The following is a 27,518-nucleotide window of genomic DNA, read 5'->3' as shown; positions in this document are numbered from 1 at the left end:
CTGTGTCCTCTCACCCCTGATCACCAACGTCCCTCCTCAGCCGGGGCTTGTGAAAGATGATGAGCTCGCCCTGGGTTCGACTGTTCGGTGCCTTTCATCTCTCAAAGAAGCTTAAAGTGTTCATTTGTTGTGGAGACTGAAAGGATTGCTCCTTTGATTTCATGGTTGTGGTTGGATGCAGCTGTCCATCTAACATATGTGTGTTCGTATGTGTGTTTTCTCCCCAGTGAGCATGACTTGGGCGAGGATGACATCTACGACTGTGTGCCGTGTGAGGACGATGGCGATGACATCTATGAGGACATCATTAAGGTGGAAGTACGACAACCCATGGTGAGATCTTTGTGTCAAGGCCTTTGTCTTTTTATCATCAGGGCTGTTTTTTTTTGTTTTTTTTATGAATTATTGATGATAGAATTGTTTAAGATGTTTGTCATATCAGAGGTCTGAGGCCTGAATAAAGGTCTGTGGTTGCATCTTTAATACACGGTGTGACGGACGGTTTTTTTTTTTTTGCATGATTTCATTTAAAGCAAACTAGTGAAAATTGATTATTTCATTATAGGAATACAGTGAACTAAGGCTTTGTTCAGATGTTTTTTCTCAAATCAGATCTTTAGGACTGACTGTCTGCACTGTTATTTGCAAGTGAACAGATCAGATTTGGTGTGTCCAGACTAATCCAGACATTACCAACCTATCTGCATGGGTTGCTGCGGTAACGACGTACACGCAGCTATGCTGGTGCTTTCCACCACGGAAGCTGCCAACAAGGAATCGGCAGCAGATCGTTTATTTCGGCTTCTGTTCGCGGACTGTTGTTATCGTTGTCCTCCACTCTGTCTCTATGAAAATTACGTTGTCACAGTGTGTCGTGTTCCAAGTGACGAAAGAAATCCAATTTGAGCCAGCAGAGCATCCGGACTGAGACACATCTGCACAAATCTGATCGGAATCACATTTCAAACCACCTCCAAATGTGGTTTGGATCCAGATTGCAAAAATCACATTTCATGTGGTTTTCTGCTGTTCTGACTAAAATAAATCTGATTTGGTCTGGCAGTCTGAACACTGCCTAACAATGCTAGAGGAAATATATACAATCATTATTAACTAACTTTATATTATCTCTCTGATCTACATTGCCGTGCACTATCTGCATAACATCATCTCTCTAAACCCACTCACAGTAGCTGCCTCTTTCATAATCTGTGATAAATTTGACGTCTTGCTTTGCCTTCCTCATGCTGCAGATCAGATACATGCAGGTGAGTGCCGCTGTGCTTCTGACTCACACCAGCCCTGTCAGCTAGCTCCCTCCCCAGCCACTTCATTTTTTTTTTTAAACTATAGCATCCAGAGAGAGCGACCTGCCAGTTAGGTTAGTGACCCTTGCACGGTGGCGGAGGAGACCCCATCTGGATCATAGTCTGACTCAGGGCTTGTGATTTCAGCTCTGTGACTGTGGCATCGCCTGACGTCAGCAAGCCACCACCAGCTGCCACATTAAAGACAAAAAAAACATTGTACTGCTGGTTTTGAGCCCTGCTCCCCTGATTGGGTGATTACATGCTGGATTAAAGCCTGGACCGGACCTGCATTTCTGCATTTGTTAGCTCCAGTATTTTTGTTTTATCAGCACCGGTTATCAGCAGCCAAATCTGCTCCAGGTGGCTTTGTTAGTTATTGCTCAGTCGAAGCTGCTCATATTTATGCCACAGCGAAAAGAATATGTCAAGAAATAAAGCCTCTGTCTTAGTGTGTGCATTTCAAAGAAGCATGTACAGACATACACGTTCGCTCCATCAGATCTCAGGACAAATGCCCTGTGTAGGAGTATGCATCTTTTCCCCATCTTCTCCTGCCCCCTCACAACATGCCCGCCTGCATGAATCTGACTTAACAACCTTGAATTTATCTGCATATACATATGCCTTGTTAAACCAGCTAGCCCACACATAGAATAACACACAAGCTCATGACTCACATTCTTCCTTTTTTCTCTTCAAAGTCACTATCATCCCACACCCCACTCAATTCCAGGCATGCTTTGTTTTGCTAGAATCACACACATTTTGAAAAAAAAAAAAATGTTTAGAGTCTAACCCGAAGGATTGCACTGTGCCGTGATCTCTATAACTGCACATCATGTATATGTTGTTCCAAATCCAAAAAGAACATAACATGAGTATGCAGTCTTAGATGACTTTCCATTCATTTCCTAACAATATGGAAATCAATGAGCAAATCCAATTTACCTGGGGCTTTTGTCTTGAAGCCTTGATAATAATGAGTTCATTATTCTGGTATAGCTGAGTCGTAGATCCTGTTTTAAGTCATGTAATTGATGACAGTCAACATCAAGTCTGCATTTTGTCAGCCTTAGTTTACGGTGGCATAGTAAAGCGGTTTAGGCGTAAATTGAATGGAAGTGATTGGAAGACTGCACTGTGTTATCTCACACTGATCATGCAACCTGATGGATTTGACGGATTAGACAGCTCAAGCAATTTCCACTAGTGCTAATAGATTTCCATCCTGTTTGGAATGAATAGAAAACAATGGATTCTTTGATTTCAGTAAAACATATTGAAATTTCTAAAACATGGAAATGTAATGTAAAGTCTACTAAATGTAATATGCATTGACTAAAATATGCATCATGGTCCTTTAAAATACCAACCAGTTGTATGGTATTGCAATGTGCCCTATATTTGGACACTGAATGTTGATTTTATTTTTTATATAAATTATTTTAAGATAAATATTATTTATTTGTATTTTCTTTTTGTTTGTTTGCTACAAATGGCACCTATAAAATGGTGAAAAATTGCCTATAGTACATTATCATGGAGTCTAATTGTCCTGACTCATTATATTACTTATTATCACTGTAGAAAATGGGCATGACTGAAGATGACAAGAGGAACTGCTGCTTAGTGGAGATCCAGGAGACTGAAGCTAAGTACTACAAGACATTAGAAGACATTGAGAAGGTGAGTTTACGAACACATGGGCTGTATGTGGACCTGTGTTTTGAACATGTTATGTTTCCTTTTGTCACTTCTTCTTTGTTGGTGCCACAGGCCTGTGGCCTGGGTCACAGCATGGAAATCTCAGGTACCGTCAGATTCACCGAGGAAGTACAAATGTCACAGGAGCAGATCGATATGGTTATTATTGACTCAGGTCACACGGGAGTCACTGATCCCCGGAGCTTTAAGTACAAATCACAAGTGCAAGGACATATGCGTCTTGGAAAAGTTGCCAGAAATAACCAGTTTTCTATGTTAACTGTTTTCTAAAAGTCATAAACAGCTCTACTTATTACTGGCATAGTGTTCACAGTCAATTCATCCTCCCACTTCTCTGTATTTCTGTAGCACACCTGCTGGAATCTGATCGTATATCTGATTAGGAAGAAGTTAAGAAAATCGCATAATATTCTGTAAGAAGACAATCGTCTTGTCATGTTTTTGGCATTTTCACCAGGAAGTCCGGCATAAGATTCATAAGATATAAGATTTATATTGTTTATATGTTTTGTTTTTTTCAAGTTCATGGCTTTTGATTTCTTCATTGGACCAAATTACAATGAATTACTCCTCTCTACATGTGCTGCTGTGGCTCATTTTTACTTCTACTCCAGTTATTTTTATTCCTCTACTTTTTAATGGGTGACAATAGCCTGCCCCAACTTCCTGTAATTGGTTTAAACATCCGAACCATCCAAAAACTGTTGTCACACTGCAAACAAACCAAATCACCCAGGCTATAACAACCTCTTTTGGTCCAACCGAATCTTCGTCCTTTAGTACAGATCGTGGTCCGAGGTATCTTTCACACATGCTACTTTGGTTAAGACCAAACTGAAAAGTCTGAAAGTCTGTATCAAACATAATAAGGTGTAGAAGCACCCAAAGACTTTCAGCAGGTTGTTCATGTTGTTCTACTGATGTGGATGTGAGATTCAGGAGAAGAACAGGTTCAACTTTCCCCATCCATATTTTTTTGAGGGGTATATCACAGACTTTACTGTATTTGCGACTGTACTGTATTGCTGAACAAAGTCATATGTTTACAGTGGTGGTCTCTTAACACTGCTCCCGACAAATGCGTAAAAAGTTGAGCAGCTTCTGTTTAAACAGCAAGTTCCGTGTGATTAAAGAATCGTAAACTCACAAGCACAAAAACATACACACACACACACACACACACACACACACACACACACAGAGTGTAATAATGAAGCATTGTTGAGATCAGTGCTGCTAACGCATCATATTCCGTGTTGACAGATTTCATTTGCAACTTGATGGAGCGCCACAAATCATCTGCTCCGCTAATTTCATTAAACTAAATGTGTATCCTGTGTTTCCTACAGCAGACCAACGCAAGTCTAAATGAGAATAAATAACCTTCTTATGATCAGAGGGCTCGTAAAGTTTAATTGAGTTGGGGTTAATAAAGTCTGTCATCTTAGTGTTGCTTCGTAGTTGATCTATTTGTTATCATTATGATGATGAAATGTGACAACCATAAAACAGCATTGGAGAAATAAAGGGGCAAGTTTTTCCTCTCAAAGATCAAGTGAAATACACACAGCAGCTGTATGTACAGTATTTTTTTGGCACACTCAGAAATGAAATGACTTTATACATGTAGGCTGTTATTGATCTTCTTTGTTGCTGAAGTTACCTTTTAGTTGTGCTCTCCTACAAACACATTACTGCAGCTATACTAAAAGCTTGGCCAGAGCTTTACATAGTTTTATGAACATATTTTTGACATGGAAAATTACAGTAAAGGATATTCATTATTAAACAGAAATAATTAAAAAAATACTGATTTGTTTCTGGTTTCTCTTCAAGAATTACATGATCCCATTGAAGCACGTGTTGAGTCCACAGGACATGGAGGCTATCTTCGTCAACCTTGAGGTGAGTAACAGCTAAAGCAAAGGAAATGATGTCTGTACAGCATGCTTGGATGTGTCACACACCAGGTGAATAATTCAATATGTGTACGAATGGCTGATTGAATGACAGGATGTGTTGTGTACATGTACTGTGCATTAGTGTTGTAAAGGTATGTAAAATTCATGGTTCGATATGTACTGAAATTTCAGTGTCATGTCTCAGTGTTTTCATCTCAGCAGCAGAAAGAACATAAAGATTCAAATTATTTTAATTCCTGTTGGTAACAAGTGTCTAATGGGCACCATATCTTGATGTAAAACTTACATACTGTATCAGTATGTTCCCCACCACCGGCCTTCTGTCTAATCCATTATTGCTTAATAAATTGAAGCTTGCATGTGAGGCAATTCCATGCAGTTTTAAAAGGGGAGAGTGCAACCAAGATTGTACCTTAATGGTTGAGCCCCCCTCCCCTCCCCCCTTTAAACTGCATGGAATTGTAGGAATATCATTTTCTTTTTCTTAAAAGGGATTTTATAAAATTGCTTTAGTTCTGGACACAGTACCGAATTCGAGGTATATGTACTGGATCTGGGTTAAAAAAATGTTTCAACAATACCAAACTTTGCCAGCACATATTATTGTCTTTGCTTTTTTAAAGAATAAGGCTAACAATATTTTTAAATTATTTTATTACTGTGAACAAATCTAATGTAATGACCAAAACAGACAACAAATTGAATCATCTTCACCACTAATTTAAAACACACAAAAAATATGATTTAGTGGCATGTCTCTTTATTACGATCATGCAGTCGTTTTCATTTTCTTATCAGTCCCACACACCGTAAATACCCATTATGTAATTTAATGTGTCAGGAAATATCCTCCATCAAATGCACTTTCTAATCCCATATCAATAATGTGCTAAAACTACTGTGCCCAGCTTTCTACCTTTTTACTAATGAAACTGTATAGTTATCAACCCTTTTTAAAGATTTACAGGTTATGGCTGAGAGCCACAGGCAGCATGTGGAGAGTGGAAAGCATTGAGAGACGGACTAATGCATTGCTAGAATAATGGCAGCCTTATTTTTTTACTCGCAGGGTTTAATGGTCGACAATGTATCCTCAACAAGCTCTCAGGTTTTCAATTACACACCTGAAAGATATATACTTGACAGAATTATTTGAGTTGTACAGCTTGCTGAGGTTTCATAGTGAAGGGAACATTGTGTACTGAATGAATGCATGTACAGTGCATCCGGAAAGTATTCACAGTGCTTCACTTTTTCCACATTTTGTTATGTTACAGCCTTATTCCAAAATGGATTAAATTCATGTTTTTCCTCAAAATTCTACACACAATACCCCATAATGATGATGTGAAAAAAGTTTTGTTTTTTTTAATTTTTGCAAATCTATTAAAAATTAATAATGAAAAAAATCTCACATACATAAGTATTGACAGCCTTTGCCATTACACTCAAAATTGAGCTCAGGTGCATCCTGTTTCCACTGATCATCCTTGAGATGTTTCTACAACTTGATTGGAGTCCATCTGTGGTAAATTCAGTTGATTGGACATGATTTGGAAAGACACACACCGTCTATATAAGGTCCAACAGTTGACAGTGCATGTCAGAGCACAAACCAAGCAATGAAGTCCAAGGAATTGTCTGTAGACCTCCGAGACAGGATTGTATCAAGGCACAGATCTGGGGAAGGGTACAGAAAAATGTTTGCAGCATTGAAGATCCCAATGAGCACAGTGGCCTCCATCATCTGTAAATGGAAGAAGTTTGGAACCACCAGGACTCTTCCTAGAGTTGGCCACCCGGCCAAACTGAGCGATCGGGGGAGAAGGGCCTTAGTCAGGGAGGTGACCAAGAACCAGATGGTCACTCTGACAGAGCTCCAGCATTGCTCTGTGAAGAGAGGAGAACCTTCCAGAAGGACAACCATCTCTGCAGCACTCCACCAAGCAGCCTGTATGGTAGAGTGGCCAGACAGAAGCCACTCCTCAGTAAAAGGCACATGACAGCCCACCTGGAGTTTGACAAAAGGCACCTGAAGGACTGTCAGACCATGAGAAACTAAATTCTCTGGTCTGATGAAACAAAGATTGAACTCTTTGGTCTGAATGCCAAGCGTCATGTTTGGAGGAAACCAGGCACCGCTCATCACCTGGCCAATACCATCTCTACGGTGAAGCATGGTGGTGGCAGCATCATGCTGTAAGAATGTTTTTCAGCGGCAGGAACTGGGAGACTGGTCAGGATGGAGGGAAAGATGAATGCAGCAATGTACAGAGACATCCTTGATGAAAACCTGCTCCAGAGCGCTCTGGACCTCAGACTGGGGCGAAGGTTCATCTTCCAACAGGACAACCACCTGAAGCACACAGCCAAGATAACAAAGGAGTGGCTTCGGGACAACTCTGTGAATGTCTTTGAGAGGCCCAGCCAGAGCCCAGGCTTGAACCCGATTGAACATCTCTGGAGAGATCTGAAAATGGCTGTGCACCGACGCTCCCCATCCAACCTGATGGAGCTTGAGAGGTCCTGCAAATAAAAATGGGAGAAACTGTCCAATAATAGGTGTGCCAAGCTTGTAGTATCATACTCAAAAAGACTTGAGGCTGTAATTGTTCCCAAAGGTGCTTCAACAAAGTATTGAGCAAAGGCTTTGAATACGTACTGTATATACGGGTTATATTTTCATTCTTTATTTTTAATAGATTTGCGAACATTTTAAACACATTTTATTGCGTGTAGAATTTTGAGGAAAAAAATGAATTGAATTGAAATGAATAAGGCTGTAACATAACAAAATGTGGAAAAAGTGAAGCGCTGTGAATATTTTCTGGATGCACTGTATCACTACACCCATTGTACTGTTTGTCCTGGAGCACATCTAGCTGAAGTTGGTATCGAATGATCTATTTGACTGTGTATGAAGAAAGGAATACAGGTTCTCATTTTTATTGTGATGTTCTCTCAGGATGTGATCAAAGTTCACTTTGCACTCGTGCGAGCTATCGACCTGAACATGGGCAATGGAGGAGGTGGCCTGGGGAAGATCTTTCTCGAGTTCAAGGAAAGGTTCGTGTCCTGGAATTATTATGTGATGCATGTTTGTTCCTTTGTCTGTATATAAAAGCGGACGCAGCTTCCAGGTCTAAAAATAGTAGCAACTATAGAAGTGTCTTAAACCGCAAGGTGTTGGCTCCAAAAAGGCTTTGGCTCCATAGACTCCCATTCAACTTCGTCATCCTTTTTTTTTTTTTTTTTCCCCACAAGTTAATGTGTTGTTGTTCGCTCAAGACACTCCTTTTTTACTAGTTTTCTGGTGGTCCATCTGAAAATAATCCCATCATGAATTAGATGTTAGGCTTTAAAAAAATGAGATTTGCATTGGTAGTAGCAAGATGGTGACGGCCAAAATCCAAACTCAAGTCTTCATAAGATCAGTTCACAAACCAATGAGTGATGTCACTGTTGGGTGCCGCTCGGTTTATGTTGTTGTTTTGTGTGTGTGTTCTGAGTGCTGAAATCCACTTGCAGTTTAGCGGTAGTGGCATTTTTCTGCCCTTTTTAAATACAGGAAGCTGCATTAAGTTGAGTATCCACAGATCCGTTGAAGCATTGAAGGGATTAGTGTTCAAAGAATAAATGTATTAAAATGAAACGTGTTAGTGGAAAAGCTGAGAAAGCATGGAAGCAATTGTTCTCCATTCAACCGAAACCATCAGACTATATACACTCAAAATTGCATTAACTTGTCACTGTATTCTTTTACATTAGTATCTTCACTTTCCTTACCACAGCCCTTTTACAGTATATTCTGCGTCTGTTGTATGTTTTTTTTTTCTAAGCCTGATTGTCTAAAAACTTGGAGTTCATTCAGTTTCTAAAATGCAGTGTATTTTGTCTGCAATTATAATTATAAGTTTTACTTTTTTAAAACAACTGACAAAAAAATTACAGTATGAATACTATACTTTGGCTCTGAAAATGAACCTCCCTAGGGCAGTCGCATACCTTAACTGTTCTGTTTCAAGAACTTCTTAAAACAGTTAAAACATCCTTAATGCACAATCCAATTGTTTCAGTTGGTTTAAGAAAACAATAATTTGGGTCTGCTATTGAAGCTCTCACAGAAATTGCTTGACAAGAAGGTAATTTCAGTAGTGTGAAGATTAGAAAACACAGTGAGTGTTATTGACACACAAGGCTTTCTCTCAGATGATCTCTCCCAGCTGCTGAGCAACGTGTGGATAATTTGCATCCCTGAGGGGAGCACTGATTTGCCTTCCTGCTGTGCTCAGTGCAACTGCTTCGTGGGTAATGGTAATGACGGTGATGATAGGTTCTGGCCTCGGTCATGATTCCATACACCGCTACGGATATGCCTCTCTCCTAGAATAATGCAGCCACTACAGCAAGAGTGAGTCACACAGTGCTTGTGCAGATGTATGTATCTGTTCTTGCCTACGTAAGTACGTATTCTATTCCTCCTCCCAGTGATCTTGATCGCACTTTTTTTCCCCCCTCCCCCTGACATTTCCAAGCAAACTGTATTTCTCCGGGTGACTTCAGTTTGCATGGGTAATAAGCACATAGCAGGCCTCTTCCTTAAGCCTAGAGGGCTATGTAACATAAAGTTGGTGTAACACAGCGTCCCTGTTTTTACTAATAGACAGAGGCAGGCACATAGTCTCAACCTTGATCTCACACACGCATGCACACACTCCTGCTACATCTCCTTCTTCGTTAAACTTTGACTCCGACTCTCTGATCTGAGTGAGCAGTGGTTGGGAATCTTCATTTGCACGCAATCCCGGATGAGGTCCAGAGAGCCAATGTCCCCGCAAAAACGGACTGGGAGGTCATCACATGACAAGTTAGAGGATACACATGGGGAGGCAGGAAAAGGGAAAATACTGAGAGAGCGTTTCATTGCAAACATCAGTTTCAACAGTTACATTAGTAATATTGATTATCTGGTAGATTTGGGTTTCTTGTTGTTTTATTTCTGAGGTTTGTGATTTTTTTTTTTTTTTTTTTTTTTTTTTTTTTTTTTTTTTGTCTTTCTTTGACTGTGCCTGAGCATAATTTGTGTTTGACAAATTATTTTTGTAGTACTAATGTTAGTCTGATGTTAAAACTATCAGCAGCAAAGTCATTACAGCTCCACAATAAGCCCAAAGACAACAGAACATTCTGGTTGGTGATGGTTGAACATCTCATTCCAAAACCACTGGCATTAATATGGTGCAATAACAGTCTCCACTGTTCTGGGAAGACTGTCCACAAGATTTTGGAACATGCCTGCAGGGATTTGTCCCACTCAAGCATTTGTGAGGTTGGCCATTCATTTTAGATATATAGACCTGGCTCACAGTCGGCATTCCGGTTAATCCCAAAAGTGTTGGACGGGGTTAGGGTCAGGGCTCTGAGCAAGGCCGGTCAAGTTCTTTCTCACCAAACTGTGAAAACATTTCTTTATGGCCTCCGTTTTCTGGTAGGTCTTGTCGTGTTACTTGCCGTGTCATTGATTCGTATGTCAATACATTTTTGCACATTTACATTAGTACCGTCAATTTATTTCAGAGCAAATACAGGCATCGACCAATTAAATGATACATTTCATGTATTGTCACATCCTTAGTTTTTGCTGTGGAGAATATTCCTTCTGTTGCTGCACTTGAATCTCACATGCAGAGAGATTTGCAGACCACCAACACTTTCATGGAGCACACAGGTGCTCTGTACAATACATCACCCTTAAAGCATCTCTGTCTAACCTCAAGAAAAATAAGCACATTTAGGACAATATTGAAGTTTTCCTCTTCCAGTGGTACATCTTCAATTCAACTTCAACTTATTTAATGTTAATCCACTATATGACATAGACACGCAGATGATCAAAAAACAATTCATCACAGTCCTACTGTGTGCAAAATAAATAGACAAAACAAGAAAGCATAAATATGCAACAACAAAAAAAAACAATAAAACAGACAATGTAGTGCAGATATGGGTCCACAGTGCAAAAGTTCTGACTTTATGGGGCGAGGGGGAGAGGGGGGGAGAGAGTTCAGCATCCTGAAAGCCTCATGGCCGAAGCTGTTCCTCAGTCTGGAGGAGCTGCACGGAGGCTGTGGTACCTCCTCCCAGAAGCCATGAGGCTGAAGAGCCTCTGTGAGGGATGGGTTGAGTCTCCCAAGATGCTGATTGCTCTGTGGGTAAAGCAGGAGTTGTAGATCTCCAGGGGGGAGGGAGTGCAGAACCAACGATCCTACCAGCTGCCTTCACTATGCTCTGCAGGGTCTTTCGGTTGGAGGCAATGGAGCTCAATAATGTCCTTTATTTTGAAAATGTTGAGGGAGAGATTGTTATCCCTGCACCACATGGTCGGTTCACCGTAGTTTGCCTCATCGTTGTTGTCGATGAGACCCACCACAGTCATCATCCGCAAACTTTACGATGTGATTGGTGCTGTAGAGTGGTGCACAGCCATGAGTCAGCAGGATGAAGAGCGGGGGGGGGGGGGGGGGGGGGGGGGGGCGCTTAGCACACATCATTGGGGAGCTCCCGTGCTCAGTGTGATGGTTCCTGATGTAGTGTTGCCAACCCGTACTGCTTATGGTCTCTTAGTGAGAAAGTCCAGCGACCTACTGCAAAGAGAAGAGCTCAGGCCCAGCCGGTCCAGTTTCCATATTAACTGCTGAGGGATGATGGTGTTGAATGCTTGAATTAAAGTCTGTGGACAACATTCTCACGTAGGAGTCACCAGTGTTCAGGTGGGTGAGGGCTGAGTGGAGGGCAGAGGAGACTGCATCCTCGGTGGACCGGTTGGCACGATATCTTAAATCTTAATATCTTGATACCTTAACTGTGCTGATTTTAAAAGGATATTTTTCTCATCTTGAACTCATTGTTTTTTCTGAAGAATGAGCTGGCGCAAATCTATTTGAGCTGGCGCAAATCTATGAGCTCTTTTTTGTTTTTTTTTAAACTGTCACAAATTTGTGTTCACTGGTGATATGAATAGATTTGATGCAAAATATTCACCGGCGAGTATTTCCCATGTTCGTATAATTTATTCCTTGCACCTTCGATGTAGAAAGACCTTCATAGTCTTCCTGGTTGTTGGATGACAACCTGTTCTCACCCCGGGGTGTAAAATACTGTCATTTTGTCATGCAGGCATCTCAGATAAGGATTAGGGAAAAGATCATGGATTGGGTTATTTTACATTAGTTATGATACGTATGTTAGGTTTAAATGTGCTACATAAGTAACTTAAAAGAAATCCACATTGATTTTTGATTTCTCATGGACTTGAACACTGGTCTATTGGTGAAAGTCCTGTGTTTGTTCCATAAACCTCTCTTCAACCTAACCCCTATGTGGACTTTCATACTGTGTTTACTTTATCTGAAAAGCTTTGACAAACTATTCAACCGAATGAGAACGGACTGATAATAGATTTTAAACGTCCGATTTCTGACAAAAACATGTAACATTTACCTTCTATTCATGAACGAATACGCTGATGACACTTCGCTCATTGTTACCGTTTACCTTCAGCGACATTCTCCGAAATGTGACGCAGGGTTATTTTAGGAAAACGATTCATTAGATTTGCAGATTCTGTGCATCACCGCCGTCACTGTCTGCAGGTGATTGACATGTATACCTTCCTCATTATGAGCCACTGCGGTGCCTTGTTGCTCTGTGGCGATAAACAACATCGACGAGGGGATTTGGACTCACACAGCAACGCTCTCTTTAGGCATCTTGACAATTTTCCAGAGGACCTGGCTTGGCATAATTAATTTTGTTATCTATGCTTGTAAGTCCCTGTGACCTTTACAACAATGTGCTTGTATCGTTTTTTTCTCACGTTGAAGCAAAGGATGAAAAGCTTTTTTTCGTATGTGTCATTGAACTGAATGCCATGGTGAAAATGTCACGGGTTTATCTTCTCGATTTTTAAACAGCCACAACCAGGCTGAATGGAAAAGTGCACTCAGAGGAGGCGCTGTAAACTAAATGGGCATCTAAGTGCCCTCTTGTTGATATACTCATTTATGACATTCCCCAACTCATTTCCGGAGTAATCTGGCTCCCAGATATCCATGCAGTGCCTAATCACGGCCGCACTATGAGCCTCTTTAGTGGGGTCTTTGCTCTGTGTTCTCCTCCATTTGCTGTGTGCTGGATATGTTGAGTGGAGGTGAGGGGGTCCCAATGCCATGTGTCAGAGAATATTAGCTGGCTCCACAGTCTGTCACTTCTGGTTTGCTGGGAGATTTCCTCTGTCGCCTGACTCGGCTCACAGGACTCCATGAGGGTGGTGGTGGTGGTGGTGTGTGTGTGTGGGAGGGGCGGGGGGGTGGAGGCCCTGGGCACAGTTACTCAAAATTGCGTTTTCTGTGAAATAGCATGCATAACAGCATCCTCATTATGGAGGAGGCCACCACAGCAGGGCAATATCACCGGCACTGGAAAGAAAAGTGATGAAGTTTTTACTGCACCAGCAAACTCTCCGACCCAAAGGAAAACTGTCTCAGACATATCTGCTGTTAAGAGATTGCTGATTTGCTCCTCTCTTTCCCTTTCTGCTCATTTGCAAACTAATTTTCCCACTTGGACTTCTGTAGTTTTTCTAATGGCTCCGGTGAAAACTTGCCAGTTGGCCATACTAGGAGTAAAAGATGTCCACTTTTACTTTTGATTTAACTGTTCAAACTTAAACACATACATTTTTCAGTGACTGACAGTTTCTTCTTTGTTAACTCCCTGAACATATAATCTCTGATGGTGGCTTCGCCCACCTACTGCCCACAGCTTCAGTCTTCCCTGTGATTATATTCTGGAAAACTTGTTAGCATGAAGGTTAGATTGGCCTCTCTGAAGGGCAGACCAAGGGTGGCTAAGTGCGATTACGTCAAAGTCAAGTGTTTTTTGTAGAGCTAGATATGAAGTGATACAAACAGTTGTAGCAACAGAAGCAAATATTGAGGAATTAAAGTCAGAGCAAGATGATGCCTAAAACTAAGAAAATAAAAGGCTGCAATGGTCATTACCAACATAGTGTCGCACTCTGCTCACACAGGGAGATGGTCTCTGTTGTTCACAGCTTGTTGAACTCTGGCACACGTCATTTGGTGGTAAATGCTGATTGGTTAACGTCTGCTCCAATAGTTTCAAAATTAATTTGAGATTGAAGCCCATTACAATGCAATGACTTGAAAGAATCCGAAATGAATTCGGTTCTGAAAAGAAAGCGTTAATAATCGCTCCTTATTAGCTTATTTGTACCTGAAGTTTTTCACCCTCTTTTGTTTTTATAAAGAGTAAAATTGACATTTCCTCAAATGCATGAAGGAGGCTCAAAACAAAGCAGCGTTTGCACATTAATGTGCAGCTGTTGACTTGGTGTAACAACTCTATTCTGCATAAGACGTTTAGATTCATTGTGGTTACATTTGTTGTTTTAGAAAAGGTGGATATGGGATTTGCAACTTATTTAAGATACAACATTTAGAATAATTTTTGTTCTCTTCTTTTCTTGTGTATATAATACAGACTTCAGATTGCAAATATTCAAGCAGAGATGCAAGGAGAAATTATGAGTTGTTACCTTCCGCAGCAATGTGTCCAGACAGTGTCAAGAATAGTGTGTGCTTATCACTGTGTCACTAATTACAGGTGACTAGGTGGGAAGACTGGATACATGCTGCAGTGTGCGTGTGAGTCATGAGCACTTTTGTTCCGCTGCCTGTCTGAAAGAGGAGCACAAAGCCTCTGACTGCCCTCTCACACATCAGATGCTATTAAATGTGTTCTTGTTTCACTACACGGCATCTAACGATCCAGTTGTGTTTGACTAGTCGTGTGATTTAGTGACCTAAGAACACACTTCTCTGATTTATTATCATGGGATGAAGCTGTTATGGCGAGCAGGTGTTTATTAAAACACTGCTCTCCTCTGATGAAAATCAAGTTGCCCAAAAACACAAATTCAGACTGCCAGGGTTTCATATGTCACATAACTAAGGAACCAATCACGTCAACTTGGGGGTGGGGTTTTCAATATTATCAAGCTGTCAGGTATAGGTGGAGATAGAAGGGGAGGGTCTATTTAAATTTAAATTTTATAAAAAATGTCATGATACATTTGCATTAGCACAGACCAGAGTTTTTAAGGGACTAATTAATGCCAGAAGAGCAACTTTAAGACACCGATTTAATAAATGATTATATTCACAAGAACACACGCACACGCACGCACGCGCACGCGCGCACACACACACACACACACACACACACACACACACACACACACACACACACACACACACACACACACACGTTAATAGATGGCCTTCTTTTAAATCCAGCCATATGAGAAAATAAGCAATATTTCCTTTAATTATTCAAATTAAATTGGTTCATTCACTAATTTAGTTACTTTAAGTGGAATTTACTTTTTAAAGCCATAGACTGATGAATATGCTTCACACAAACAGGCCATGAGAACAATATTGAAAAATGTCTGTCTGCATCACTCTAAGAAGTCCTGCTTCACCACATTTTGTCCATCTTCACCAGGTTTTTTATGTTTCTGATGAATCCAGTAAATCACGTCTACTCTTTTTCCATTTGCAATCCTGTCAAGAAACAGCTTCTCGAGAGAAGACCTTCATGTCACATTATGTCCTGATAACTTACTATATGATTTGTGTCCCTGGCTCTTGCCGCTCTATCCTCGCTACACTGCACAGTCCGCCTGCTGTCTTATAATTGATCAGGGCCCCCATTAATCTCAATCTCTTTGTCGTCCTGGAGGAGCGGGAGCTGAGGGGAGCTGTCTCTCCAATTGTGGATCAAATCTAAATCAGGGCCTTGTTAGCCCAGGGCCAACCTAACCAGAGCAGGAGCCTCACTGCAGGGGGGGCCTCCGCCCTGCAGTGAAGCTCCAGCGATCATCACTAGTAGATCCCTGCGGAGCTGAGGAGGATCATCTGATGACTGGGTTTGACAGAAATCTTGCTTTTAAATCGAAGGTTTCGGTTTTGTGCTCAGAGTTCCACCTCTGGCAAAACATGACACTGAATCATGGTTTTACCACCTCAACATTTTCAAAACATTACTGGAGTAGAATTATTCATTTAAAGACATGCTTTTGCATTAATAATGGTAACCCATAAGTTATCAATCACACATTTTAGGAGCAGCAAATTCAAGCTGTGGAATTACTTTAAAATAGAGGTTCCCAAATTCTGTCCAAGGAAGGGCTAGAAAAGTAAAATAAAATGACAAAAATAAATGTTGGTTATGTGAAATTACATTTCATGAAAATGTTACATATTTGGCAGAAAATGAACATTCTAAATGTAAAATAAGATTTCACAATAATTTAAACACTCCTCTTTAATTTGCGTGATAGATATTTTTCAATAAATTATTGTCAAAAACAGTCCTATTGCCAATTTGTTCTAAATGTTCTCTTGTCAATATGTCACTTCCTCCATCTCTCATTTTGACTGGCAGCTCAAAGTCAGTGATGCACTAACAGCACATGAGTGTCACCAGGATAGATAAGACGTAGGCCAATGTAATTAAACAGGTGAACTTAACATCACTATGCTGTACATTGCTGTAAAACTCATGAACATTAACTTTTTTACCTGCATGAAGTTTACAGTTTGTAGTCATTACAGTTCAGATTTTACAACACTTAATAATTAAGGAGAATAAGCACGAGGATGTCAAATGCCTTGGTGGGCCAAAACAAAGGTACCCGGCATAAATTGGCCCACAGGGCTCCAAATTGAGCTGCTCTTGTTTAAAATCTTAGTGATATTAAAATGAGTCTTATTAGATGTGCAATGTTGTAATTTGCAGTATGTTTTAAACCAACATTGGAAATGTGTCAGTAATTGCACCATAAAACAATTAGGGGTTTTCTGCTGTTTTTATTAAGGGGATAAATCCTCATTACTATGCTATTATACATAGCAGGAAGCTGAGGGAAATGTGGATTTAAATAATGCATTTTGCAACACAACTTTTATTTTTAATTGTGTAACTCATTTAGGGACATTTTGTGCAATTTCTGTTCCGTATTTGTATTTTCTCCAGCATGGTACTGTATGTTGTTTTCAGAGCTGCACTTTGGACTCAGGAAATTGTTTATTGCAGCGCCCACTTGTAGCAGGATATCCAACCATTTCCAGCTTTCATGGAGACATGAAATTAAAAATAATATTAAATATACCTGATGAATCGTATGTTAAACTTAAAATTAATGACCTATCATGGGCTGTGTGCACAACTCACGAAAAAAAGCTGGACTCCATGTGGTTTTGCGGCTTTTTTTCTTCTTCCCCCGTTTGCACCTCTGCTCCGTCATACAGACTTCCCCCTGCTTGCTCTGTGTGCAGCGCTGCTCTTGCCTGCACTACAGATCTGTTAGAGGCTTGACTAGACTTCAGGGTGCCAGCTCTCTGCACCGCCTCGCCCCGCTCAAGATTCAGATTAAGACACCGACGTGCCAACTCCACCAGAGGGGGGTGGGTGGGTTTAGCACCATACCAGCCAATGCCAGTGCCCTACTTTGACTCAGTGAGTGAGCGAGTGAGTGAGAGGAATGTGTGCCACGTGCAATGGCATCCTCCAGGCAAGATGACTTTGAACTCCCTCCCAGCTGAACCCACAGATCTGTGTCAGTGTCCCATTGTAATATCTAATGAACACAGCTCTCATAACCTCACTGCTCAAAATTAAGAGCTTTTTTTTCCCTCCTCACACTGATAAGAGGAACTCTGAGAAGCAACTGATATAAAGCGGCGTCTTTCATTAGTGCTCTTTGATCACATCTATATTGGCAAGAGGACGCTGCCCCTCCAAATATTGCCCTGGGATCCGAATATATTCTTCTTCATAATACATCTATTCACATATTCATTCATCTGCCCCCTATAGTGCCAAATGACTCCTCCACTGACCTCTCAAATTGTGATATTAATCTTAAAATTAATATGCAGCTCATTGCCTGAAGGCTCCATGACACCAACCAGTTCACAGCTAATTGTGGACCCAGACAATAATCTATTTGTTATGTTTTTACACGCACGCGATGCATCTTTTACATTTTAGCTCTTTAAAAAAAGCCCTATTAATCTTTATTCAGCTTTATTTTAAGATTGTAAACCCCACAGTGAGGTTTGCACAGGTTTAGTTAGCCCATATGCTCTCAGAAGACAAGCAAAAAATATCTGCATCACAATCTCAGCTGATTTCTCCTCAAATGACATTAATGTTTAATCGTTTGGAGCTGGAACATGTGTAAGATATGTGTGACTGCAGTTATCAGCTTAGGAATGAAATGGTTGGAAGTAGTAGGCCAAACACTCATATGTGTCCTTTAATAAGTTTCTGATCAATAGGGCGGATTGGATCTTTTATAGACGTCTTTTAATTTGACTAAAAGTTGTGTTCTTCCTTCAGAGAATAATTGAAGGTATGTTTATAATTATACTACAAGAGGTTAATTGACTGTGACTATGTTACTGTCCACAGTCATAATTCATTATTTGTCCCCATAATAAGAACAGAACGGACAGAAGCATATAGAACAGAAGCAAATATTAACAATGATTTCTACAGCTGACTTTCTTAAAGTGTTCATTTCCACCCGTCTGCACCTAAAGGATGATGAGCTCTGGTTATGCATTTGGATTAACGGTTGATTCCTGCCCGTCCCCAGGTTGTTGATCTACGGTCAGTACTGCAGCCACATGGAAAATGCTCAGAAGACACTGGATGAGCTAATAGCAACACGAGAGGACGTCAGGATTAAAGTCGAGGTAACATCCTTCACTGATTCAGTGCACATTATTAATTTATTATGAACTAAATAGCTTCTTTAGAGTGAATGAAAATAAGTGAGCAGGTTGGGTTCAGTATATCTGGACCATTAGAGTAAAAATGAGAGGTATGTAACATTTAAAGGGAAATTTCTGAAACAGAAATTCAGAGTTGATTTTACTAGAACATAGCGGAGCACGTCACATATCAGGACCTTTACAGTGTGATATATGCTTGCTGCCTCATCGTGACACGAGCCTGTCCGGATATAGACTTATACTGTATGGTGGTGTATAGGTTTACACATACACTGTCAAATTGTGAGGAGAAACTTCAGTATGTTGCATCAGTACCACATTCACTGTATTGCTTATACAACAGAAACAAGGCAATTATTTAACAAGATCATTATTATTGTTGTCATTCAAGTATTTCTTCTGAGCTATAGTCAAAAAGAAAATAAGCAGATGTCACTGTGTGCAATGGAGTGAATATCTATTGTTAGTAGTTTACCTTGTAAAGTAATGCAAACATATTCAATGGAGATAATACATAATGTGCCAACAACTAATACAGAATATGTAATTTTATAAATGTAATTTTTGTATTTTTGAATATATGAACCATGACAGTAAAATTTACTGTTGAATAAACAGTGATGAAATTAGACAGGCAAGTAATGTAATTTGCAAATATGCCATCAAAGCTGTTGAGGAATATTTTGTTAAACCATGCAAGATTAGAAATTGGAGGCTTTTATTTTTTTTATTTAGGCAACTGCAGTGTCATTGGGCCTCCTATTGTTTCTCTTAAATCTACTGGAAGTTTTAAAGAGAAATATAGACATTTTTTTAGAACCCATTTCTGCAGTGTGCTGCGATTCTTTCTGACCTTCAAAAAAAACCAGCATTCTTTGTAAGAATGTAAACTCACAGCAGCAGAGTAGGTCCCTCATGTAATAGCTGGATTAAGGGACATCATCAGTCAGCATGAGCAAAAGAAATGGCTCTGGGAGCTGTTGATAAAAAAATGTATGGCGATAGTAGCCTGGATAGTCGATGCTGAGAAACTCTCTCTCAAAACAGAAGATCTTTGTAATGGGGTAACTCAGCTTCTCACTGTCCCGCTATAGAAACAGCTTGTTTGTAAAGAGGGATAAACCCTCCCTGTTAATGCACAGTTGTGGTAACACCTACACAAGCCATTGTGAAGGCTGCTTATCGGATGAGACTAACAAAAGACAGTTTCTTATGGAAACAGTACAGAGTTTCTAGAAACGTATTCGTGAGTCAGAGGAATTCCTCTGTCAGCAAGCAGTGTAATTGTGTCACAAATGTCTGGCACTACCGCAGCGTTTGTGCCCCGAAAGAATGAACTGGCCTTGTTCTGGAGTTAATGGAGTGCCTCGTGAATGTGTGGCAGCATCAGTGCAACAATGAATTATTAAACAATAATGAATGCTTGTTAGTATGGGAAATGTACAATGCCGTATTATGCAACGTGTAATAACTGCCCTGTTGCTTGTGTTGTCCTTCCTCAGGAATGTACCATGAAAGTGCAAGAAGGGAAGTTCAAGCTGCAGGACCTTCTGGTGGTTCCCATGCAGAGGGTGCTGAAGTATCACCTACTACTGAAGGTAGGAGGTGTCGCCCATCTTTGAAAGTCATTTGCAGTCATTTTTACACAGTTTCAACTCACACTATTGAAGTTGGAGACCATCAGCTGCCTTCAGAACACGCCGAGTCCGTCTTTGAGTGCTCTGCTGCTCTTTGATTCCTGCGGTCAGATATTGGACAGGTCGTAAGGAAGCAAAGTCCTCATGTCTTTGATGAATGAGGCAGATGGAAATCTTCCGACTTCACTTTCCATCTTTTAAATATCAAACACTCACCCCTGTAGGCTTGAAACATGGCTCTGAGAAGCATGAAGCTTCTTTACGGAGGATGGCAGCGGTCCTCCATGACCGTAGTGGATCACAGCGGTTACAGTGAATCAGTTTCACTGTGACATAACGTCCAAAGAAACTTCTGAAAACCCTCCTGCAGCATCATCCACTTCACTGGCTCCTCATAGCTCCAAAGTGCAGCTGGGAGTAGCATAATAAGTGGTGTATTTATGAGTTTCATTGAGCCCTGCAATTGTTTTGAAGTAACATTTGTAGGGTAATACAGACTTTTCAGTGCATGATTGATGTCCAAAAGTGGGACAAGTGCATTTAAAGTTTTGGACGTACACAGGATGGGATGGAGGTTTACATGAACAGAACAGCTATGACACAGCAAATCATGTTTTAATATGGTTTCAGGCTTAATTTAAACTTGAAAAAAAAACCGTTAAGCTATCCATTATACAACCAGGTCAGATGAGTAAAAACAATCAGCTGACCTGATCTGAAGATTTCCTTGAAAGGGCTCTGCAAATTCTAGATCCTCCAACATCCTCCAATGTTCAAAACGTTGCACCAAGAGCTGTCCGTTAAATGTACTGGTATGAAATATGAAATTAAAACTTTTTCAACTGTAGGGAAGTGAAAGAATTAACCAGAATTTACAACCTTTTTACCACATCTATCTGAAAGAGTCGCCAAGTGCAGCACAAATGCCTTTGCTACTTTCAGACCAACACAGACCAACTGTAAATTCACTTGTGCCTGTTTGATAGCCATGTTATTGTTATTTTAAGGGCGTATTCAGAGAGTAATATGTACTTACATAGGCAGTTGTGCTTTATGCACCCACAGGGACATGCAGCCATGCACAAACAGGCAAAATAATGAATATAATAAGATGACAGTGTGAACGAGTATTATTGTGTACATCAATCTGAGTTCGAGCAGATCTGTTTCCTCTGCAGAGAAGCGTTCTTTTCTACTACTTGGCAAATCCAACATTTTGATAGTAATTCACCAAGGTGGCTTTTAAAGGGAGACTTTTATTGGTTTCTTTCATGTTATGCCCAAAGTACACAAGTAAGTAATCAGGATACTAAGTACAACCACTTTGAACCATGCAACTTACTTTGCAATCAGATTATCCGTTGTGGATTTAGACACAACCAGAATGAACTTGCACCATGCGCTTCAGACCGTGATCTTTGGTTGTTAAAATAGAGCCCTCAAGGATTTTGTGCTCCATTCATCAAGTTGTTGGTTTTAGCAGAGCTGCACTGTGAGACTTTTATTTTGAAGGCTTTGTCACAGAGGTTATGCTTCATTTCAGCTGATTGCTTAACAACTATCTTCACCAGTCTGTCTCTTGCTGCCTGTGATCCCTAACTGGTGACAGCTGTTTTTCTAGATTTGGTCAGCGCTTTCGTGATTTTCCTGATGTGATGCTTTGTCACGTAAAACCGTTCGTTGTTTTTGCCTTTATGACTTTGTAGAAATAAGAAAGTCACTATAACAGAACTGAATGCAACTTGGCGTTTACCAGCTCACCTTTGTGTCTGCCTTTGTACTTTTGGTTTGGTTTAGCACGAGTACATTTTTCATTTATTGTTTCCATTATATTTGCCCTGTTCTCTACTCAGATATGTACACATCATTTTTTGTTATTATAAATAGTAAATTGATTTGAATCATAGGGTGAGGCTTTGTGTCACGGTTTCCTAGTCCAACAATACAAGGCATGTCCTTGTTGTATAGCTTAATGGCTTCATGTTAAGAGAGAGGACATTTTAAAAAGATAGTGTTTTTCTGGGATACGGTTAAAAAAAATACTGAACTATGTAAAAAAATTTCCTTCCTTTTTAGACAATTCATATGATGGAGTATAAGGGCGGGCTATCAGGGCCGTATGGCTTCAGCTTGTTATACTAATCCATATGTCATAACGTATTGGGACTTTTGTTATGGTAATGCCTGCGTTTCAGACACCGTGTTCGCACGAGCTCCACACCTTCAGTCTCAAACAACTTGATCAGTCTTTTTATTGTGTCTTTTGATACAACCAAGTTGCAACAAATGCTGACGTCAGCCATTGACTTGTTAACTTCCATTTTGAAGCCTTTAGTTCAGCAGTTTGGCTGTAGCCTTTTTGTTATTTTTGGAGCCAGAAGTGACCAAATTTGGAAGATCTAGAGAGGAGAGAACGGTGGAATTGACGAGGACACTATGCCCGCCCACCTATTGTATATTAAAAACCCAACTGCACCCCAAGCATGTCAATCAAACCAGACATGTCCTCAAACAAAGCTCTCTTTAAGGCCTAATATTTAAGTACTAAAGGATTTTATTTTAGATGAACCACCGGAATACTGATCAGAAGGAGCGAATTTAGCATTGTATGTATGTATTGACTTTGTATTTAATGAGAGCAATTGAATGGGATTCCAAAGACCCAGAAGCTTTTTGGAGCCAGTCTCAAGGTGCCGCTCTGTGGTCTTTGGAATTAGAGTGCATCGTCTGTCACTTTAGTTTTGGTTCCTTCAGGTTTAAAAAAAAGCAACAGTCCGTTGTTGAAATCTTTAGTCTAAAATTCATGGATAAAAATTCCAAAGACTCATTAATCATTTCAAAATTTGTTAAATGTCTGGATCATATCATAATAAAGAGGAATCCTATGTTGTTGATTTTTTTTTTTTTTTTACTTATTTATAGATTTTGTTACTTATTTATTATTTAAAGCACCACTGACAGAGCAGCCAACAATTCACCGTGCAGCTCTCGTCCTGGTGTTCATTTACGAAATAGGTGGTCACTGCAATATGATTAATTTACTTTTCATTTCAAATACATATACGATGGGGTGGGCAGAGGCGAGTGTTTGCGTCAGGTGATTGTAGGTCCACACAATGAGTGCCATGACTTCTCTGTTCGTTTGAATCGAACCCCTGCAGGAGTCCTGGTGAGCCACTGTGGTCAAATCAACCGTGCACTAACCAGATTAAACGCACCCCATTTCACTGCTTCCCACTTTGCAGTAAAACACTGTTGCGTGCTGCAGCCTCAAGACATGTCAAACTGACAAATCCTGTTTTTGTGTGTGTAGACGCGTGTCCAATCATGCCTGAGGGTACATTTTCAACTGATGTTGTATAGATATCATCGCAGGGGTTGTTTCCCTATTTGGTCACAGTGTGCATGGTTCTCTTCATCTTTTATAAGCTGTAGCTGCACTCCATAAAGTGAATTCAGCACAGTCATCTTAGAAATAATTATCCTCAAGCAGGGTCTGAATATTTGATGAATGTTCCAAGTTTTTAAAAAAGCCATGTAATCATGCAGCATCTTTCATCTCGACTTGAGTGTTCCAATGAGTACTTTTCCAAAGTAACAATCTCGCTTGTGGAATAGTAAAAATGTTAAAGAACTGCAATCAGGTGGTCTTTTGGATGAAAAGCAGGTTGATTAAGTTTCAGTGGCGCCCGACAGAAGTACACTCCTTTCACTTGTGCTGGTTTGCTGGTGGAAAGTCAGTGAGGGATAACATACTCGTGTGATGCCCAGCGGTGAAGCTCACTGTAAGTGGTTGAAAGCATTAACAGTGACAAGAACTGCAGTGCAGGGAGGACAGTCTGATTTGAAAAAGCCAGGAAAAACACCTCAGTAGCAAATACTATTATTCCTTGTGCATTCCTGCAGGCTTTTCCTTCTCCAAGGTCTTGGTATTGCACATTGTAATTTAATTATACCTGTGATTCACATGGGAATCTACGTGGGCTTCACACATTACACCATGAAAATGTTCCAAAACCACGTTTCCAACAGGCAAAATACATGTTTCACATGTGGAACGTCACATATGGTCACATGTGATCACATGAGTTTGTTCACATTTCTATAAGTTAGCCAGTAGCATGCTTGAACCTCGGTAACAGCCAAACAACCACCCCGACCACATCACATTAGGTTAACTGGCATACTACAATAGGTGTCAATTCAGCCACCAAATGAACCAAATGACACACTAAACTAATATAGCTCAGAAAGCTAGGTTGAAATTACAGATACTAAATGCTGTTGTTGCTGTCACAAGCATAACAGACAACAAGTGTGACAGAACAGAACGAAAGCATTGATGCACAGCTCTGCCAACATATCCTGTCTAGCGTGAACATGTACTGCATGGGAGGACAATAAAACATCCTTTGTATTGAACATATCCGTATGAAAGTTGGCCATCTTCTGCATCATGTGAGACAAAACTGACCGGATATGTGCTGTGCTGTCCGGCAATGATTAGATTTGCCAAATGTCTGGAAAGCTGATATGATTATATATTTTGTTTTCTTTATAAAACTGTAAAAGAGTTGTTTGGACTTGTTTGTCTTATTCCCCTCCCATTGTGTATCTCAGAACTGCACTATAAATCACTCCAATAAGCCAGTGGAGGATACAAGAGGCAGACAAATGGAGATCAAAGTGATGTAACACAGTATTTGTTATTGATTGGCTATAAGGTGGACAGTATGTTTTGCAGGGGACAACACGTTTACCATGATATTGTTACCATAAAGTACAGCTGGACCTGGAGGCTTGTTACTAATCTCTGCAGCGCCCTTGTGTCTTATATTTTCATGGTTTCTGTTGGTTGCACGCGGCAGCGACTTATTCTCTGCAACATCAGTGTCATGTGTGTAATTGCAGTAAAGAGCAATTATACATATCTGACAACAAACCACTCTCCATGTTAAAGTATTCAGTGTTTGCATCCTACATTTCAGAGTTGTGTTTTGACGTAAATATAACAGGTTTTACACTTTCTGAAAGTACAGTAATAGTTTTTTTTTTTTTTTTTTTTTAACTGTATAAAATTATTAATAATCTCCCTCTGCAGGAACTTTTGAGTCACTCAGCTGACCGACCCGAGAGACAACAACTTAAGGAGGCTCTGGAGGCTATGCAGGTCTGTGTTACATATGTGTTTGTGTCTCTTTTGTTCATGGGTTTACTTTCAAAAATGTTACATAAGAACAGTACAGGGCTCTAAGCCAAAGCTGTATGAATACACACAGCCAGTGTGGCTCCAAGCACTGTAAATATACCATGATATGACAGATGTCAGAAAGATTTGCACTCGCAGGCTGAGAACATTTGCCTCCCTCTTTCAGGACCTGGCCATGTACATCAATGAAGTCAAAAGGGATAACGAGACACTGAAAAAAATCAGCGAATTCCAAAGTTCAATAGAAAATCTTGTAAGTACCATGAACTCCTCAGTCACTTCTTTTTCAAACATGTTATTATCTGACACAGCTAGGACAATACTGATTATCACGAGACATTTGCATGTTATATTTTACTAGTATGAAGTGGTAGGGGCTGGAAAATCTTTTCAGGGATGTTCATGTTATAGTTTAGCAATAAAGCTGTTGTCATAGTGTTAGTGTCACTGTGCAACTGTCAATCATATCTAATCAAAACCACATCCAGATAGTCAAGATGAACAATTATTATTGATTTGTTTATTAAGATTTATTTCCCAACAACACGCATACTTTATCAAAATCTGGTGCCTACATTACCCAGAATGCATCTCAATCAGTTTGGAGATTCAGGCTAGTTATGCTAATGGTGCTAATGTAGCCTTTAGTCATGAGCCTCCAAGTTGGTGCCAGCCAGCACTGACATCTATTGTGAATTTATTACCAAAATATTTAGTACTGAAAGGAAAGGAAAATAAAGGAAAGTAAAGGGACTATACACTGGAACACAAAGTTTGTCACTGATCATCACACAGCAGTTACACATTCTTAAATTTGTTCACGTTTTCTTTCCGCTGCTTAGAATTCATGGATCATTTAATTCCACCTGTCATGATCCTCAGCTATGACAATGCCCCCAGGAAATCATTTTATTTTTGAACAACAGATGTTATGTGGTTATATATATTATTATGTAGTTCTGATTTACATGTATAACAAAAGTTATACATGTAGTGTACGTGACTTTAAAAGAGATTTGGATCAGGGGGATGGAGAAGTAACTCAACAGGAAGTGAACAGTTTCAGAGTTGTGTCACTCTTTCTATATCTATCTGGATTCTCTTTGAAATTCAGAGTTAGCTGAATCATATATGGTTTCTCATTAAAATTAGAAGTTGTAGTGGATTGACACTGTTTGTGCATTTGCGACCTAAGCAGCAGGTCAAACTGGAGGAGTACGGGAGGCCAAAGATAGACGGAGAGCTGAAGGTGTGCTCCATCGTCAACCGAACGAAACAGGACCGGTGAGTCCAAATTCTGCAGAAAAACTCTCATAATCCAAGAACAACCGCAACATTTCATCCCTGCCAAATAATCAATGAATGTGTGTGTTTGTCTTCAGGTATATATTCCTGTTTGATAAAGTGGTTATTGTATGCAAGAGGAAAGGCTACAGCTATGAGCTCAAAGAGATTATTGAACTTCAGTCATATAAAATGTCAGACGACCCCATGAACAACAGAGACATGAAAAAGGTAAGAAAATCATCCTTTTGGTTTGAAATGAAACGGAGCAATGTTTCGAACACAGCGAGATCTTTGTAAAATTAGCCGAGCGAGTGCAGAGGAGGAAACAGCCTGTGTAATCATTACCAATGTTGTCCTTGAGCTGAAGGAGCTTGATGGTAATTTCAGATATGCAATTTATGCGTAATGCATTGAAGTGTCAAATGTGTGTTGCGCCCATTCATGCTTGAAAAGCCATGTAAATGCAATGAAGGTCATTTAGGATTCATGGAAACGTAAACTGCAGTGCGCTGTGCCACCGGTCTAACATGGCTTTTTGT

General features: G+C 40.1%; 1 protein-coding gene across 4 annotated transcripts in view; it reads left to right on the top strand.

Annotated features, from left to right (window-relative positions):
• Nucleotides 1–27,518, top strand: part of vav2 (vav 2 guanine nucleotide exchange factor) — a 213,282-nt gene that overhangs the window by 168,306 nt on the left and 17,458 nt on the right. For 3 of the 4 annotated variants that reach the window (XM_069161921.1, XM_069161939.1, XM_069161913.1), the window contains exons 5-15: nucleotides 228–333; nucleotides 1,254–1,268; nucleotides 2,898–2,996; nucleotides 4,872–4,940; nucleotides 7,923–8,023; nucleotides 18,708–18,807; nucleotides 20,349–20,444; nucleotides 25,585–25,653; nucleotides 25,859–25,945; nucleotides 26,888–26,976; nucleotides 27,075–27,207. In XM_069161921.1, coding sequence (XP_069018022.1) covers nucleotides 228–333; nucleotides 1,254–1,268; nucleotides 2,898–2,996; nucleotides 4,872–4,940; nucleotides 7,923–8,023; nucleotides 18,708–18,807; nucleotides 20,349–20,444; nucleotides 25,585–25,653; nucleotides 25,859–25,945; nucleotides 26,888–26,976; nucleotides 27,075–27,207 — 964 coding nt within the window. The remainder of the gene's footprint in view (nucleotides 1–227; nucleotides 334–1,253; nucleotides 1,269–2,897; nucleotides 2,997–4,871; nucleotides 4,941–7,922; nucleotides 8,024–18,707; nucleotides 18,808–20,348; nucleotides 20,445–25,584; nucleotides 25,654–25,858; nucleotides 25,946–26,887; nucleotides 26,977–27,074; nucleotides 27,208–27,518) is intronic. The other variant, XM_069161930.1, reaches the window with a different exon arrangement.

This window comes from Embiotoca jacksoni, unplaced genomic scaffold, assembly GCF_022577435.1.
Source record: "Embiotoca jacksoni isolate LCO1_2020_lvr unplaced genomic scaffold, fEmbJac1.0.p SCAF_10, whole genome shotgun sequence".
Taxonomy (NCBI): domain Eukaryota; kingdom Metazoa; phylum Chordata; class Actinopteri; family Embiotocidae; genus Embiotoca; species Embiotoca jacksoni.
The sequence above is the reverse complement of the archived record's forward strand: the minus strand, read 5'-3'. Positions and strand labels throughout refer to the sequence as shown.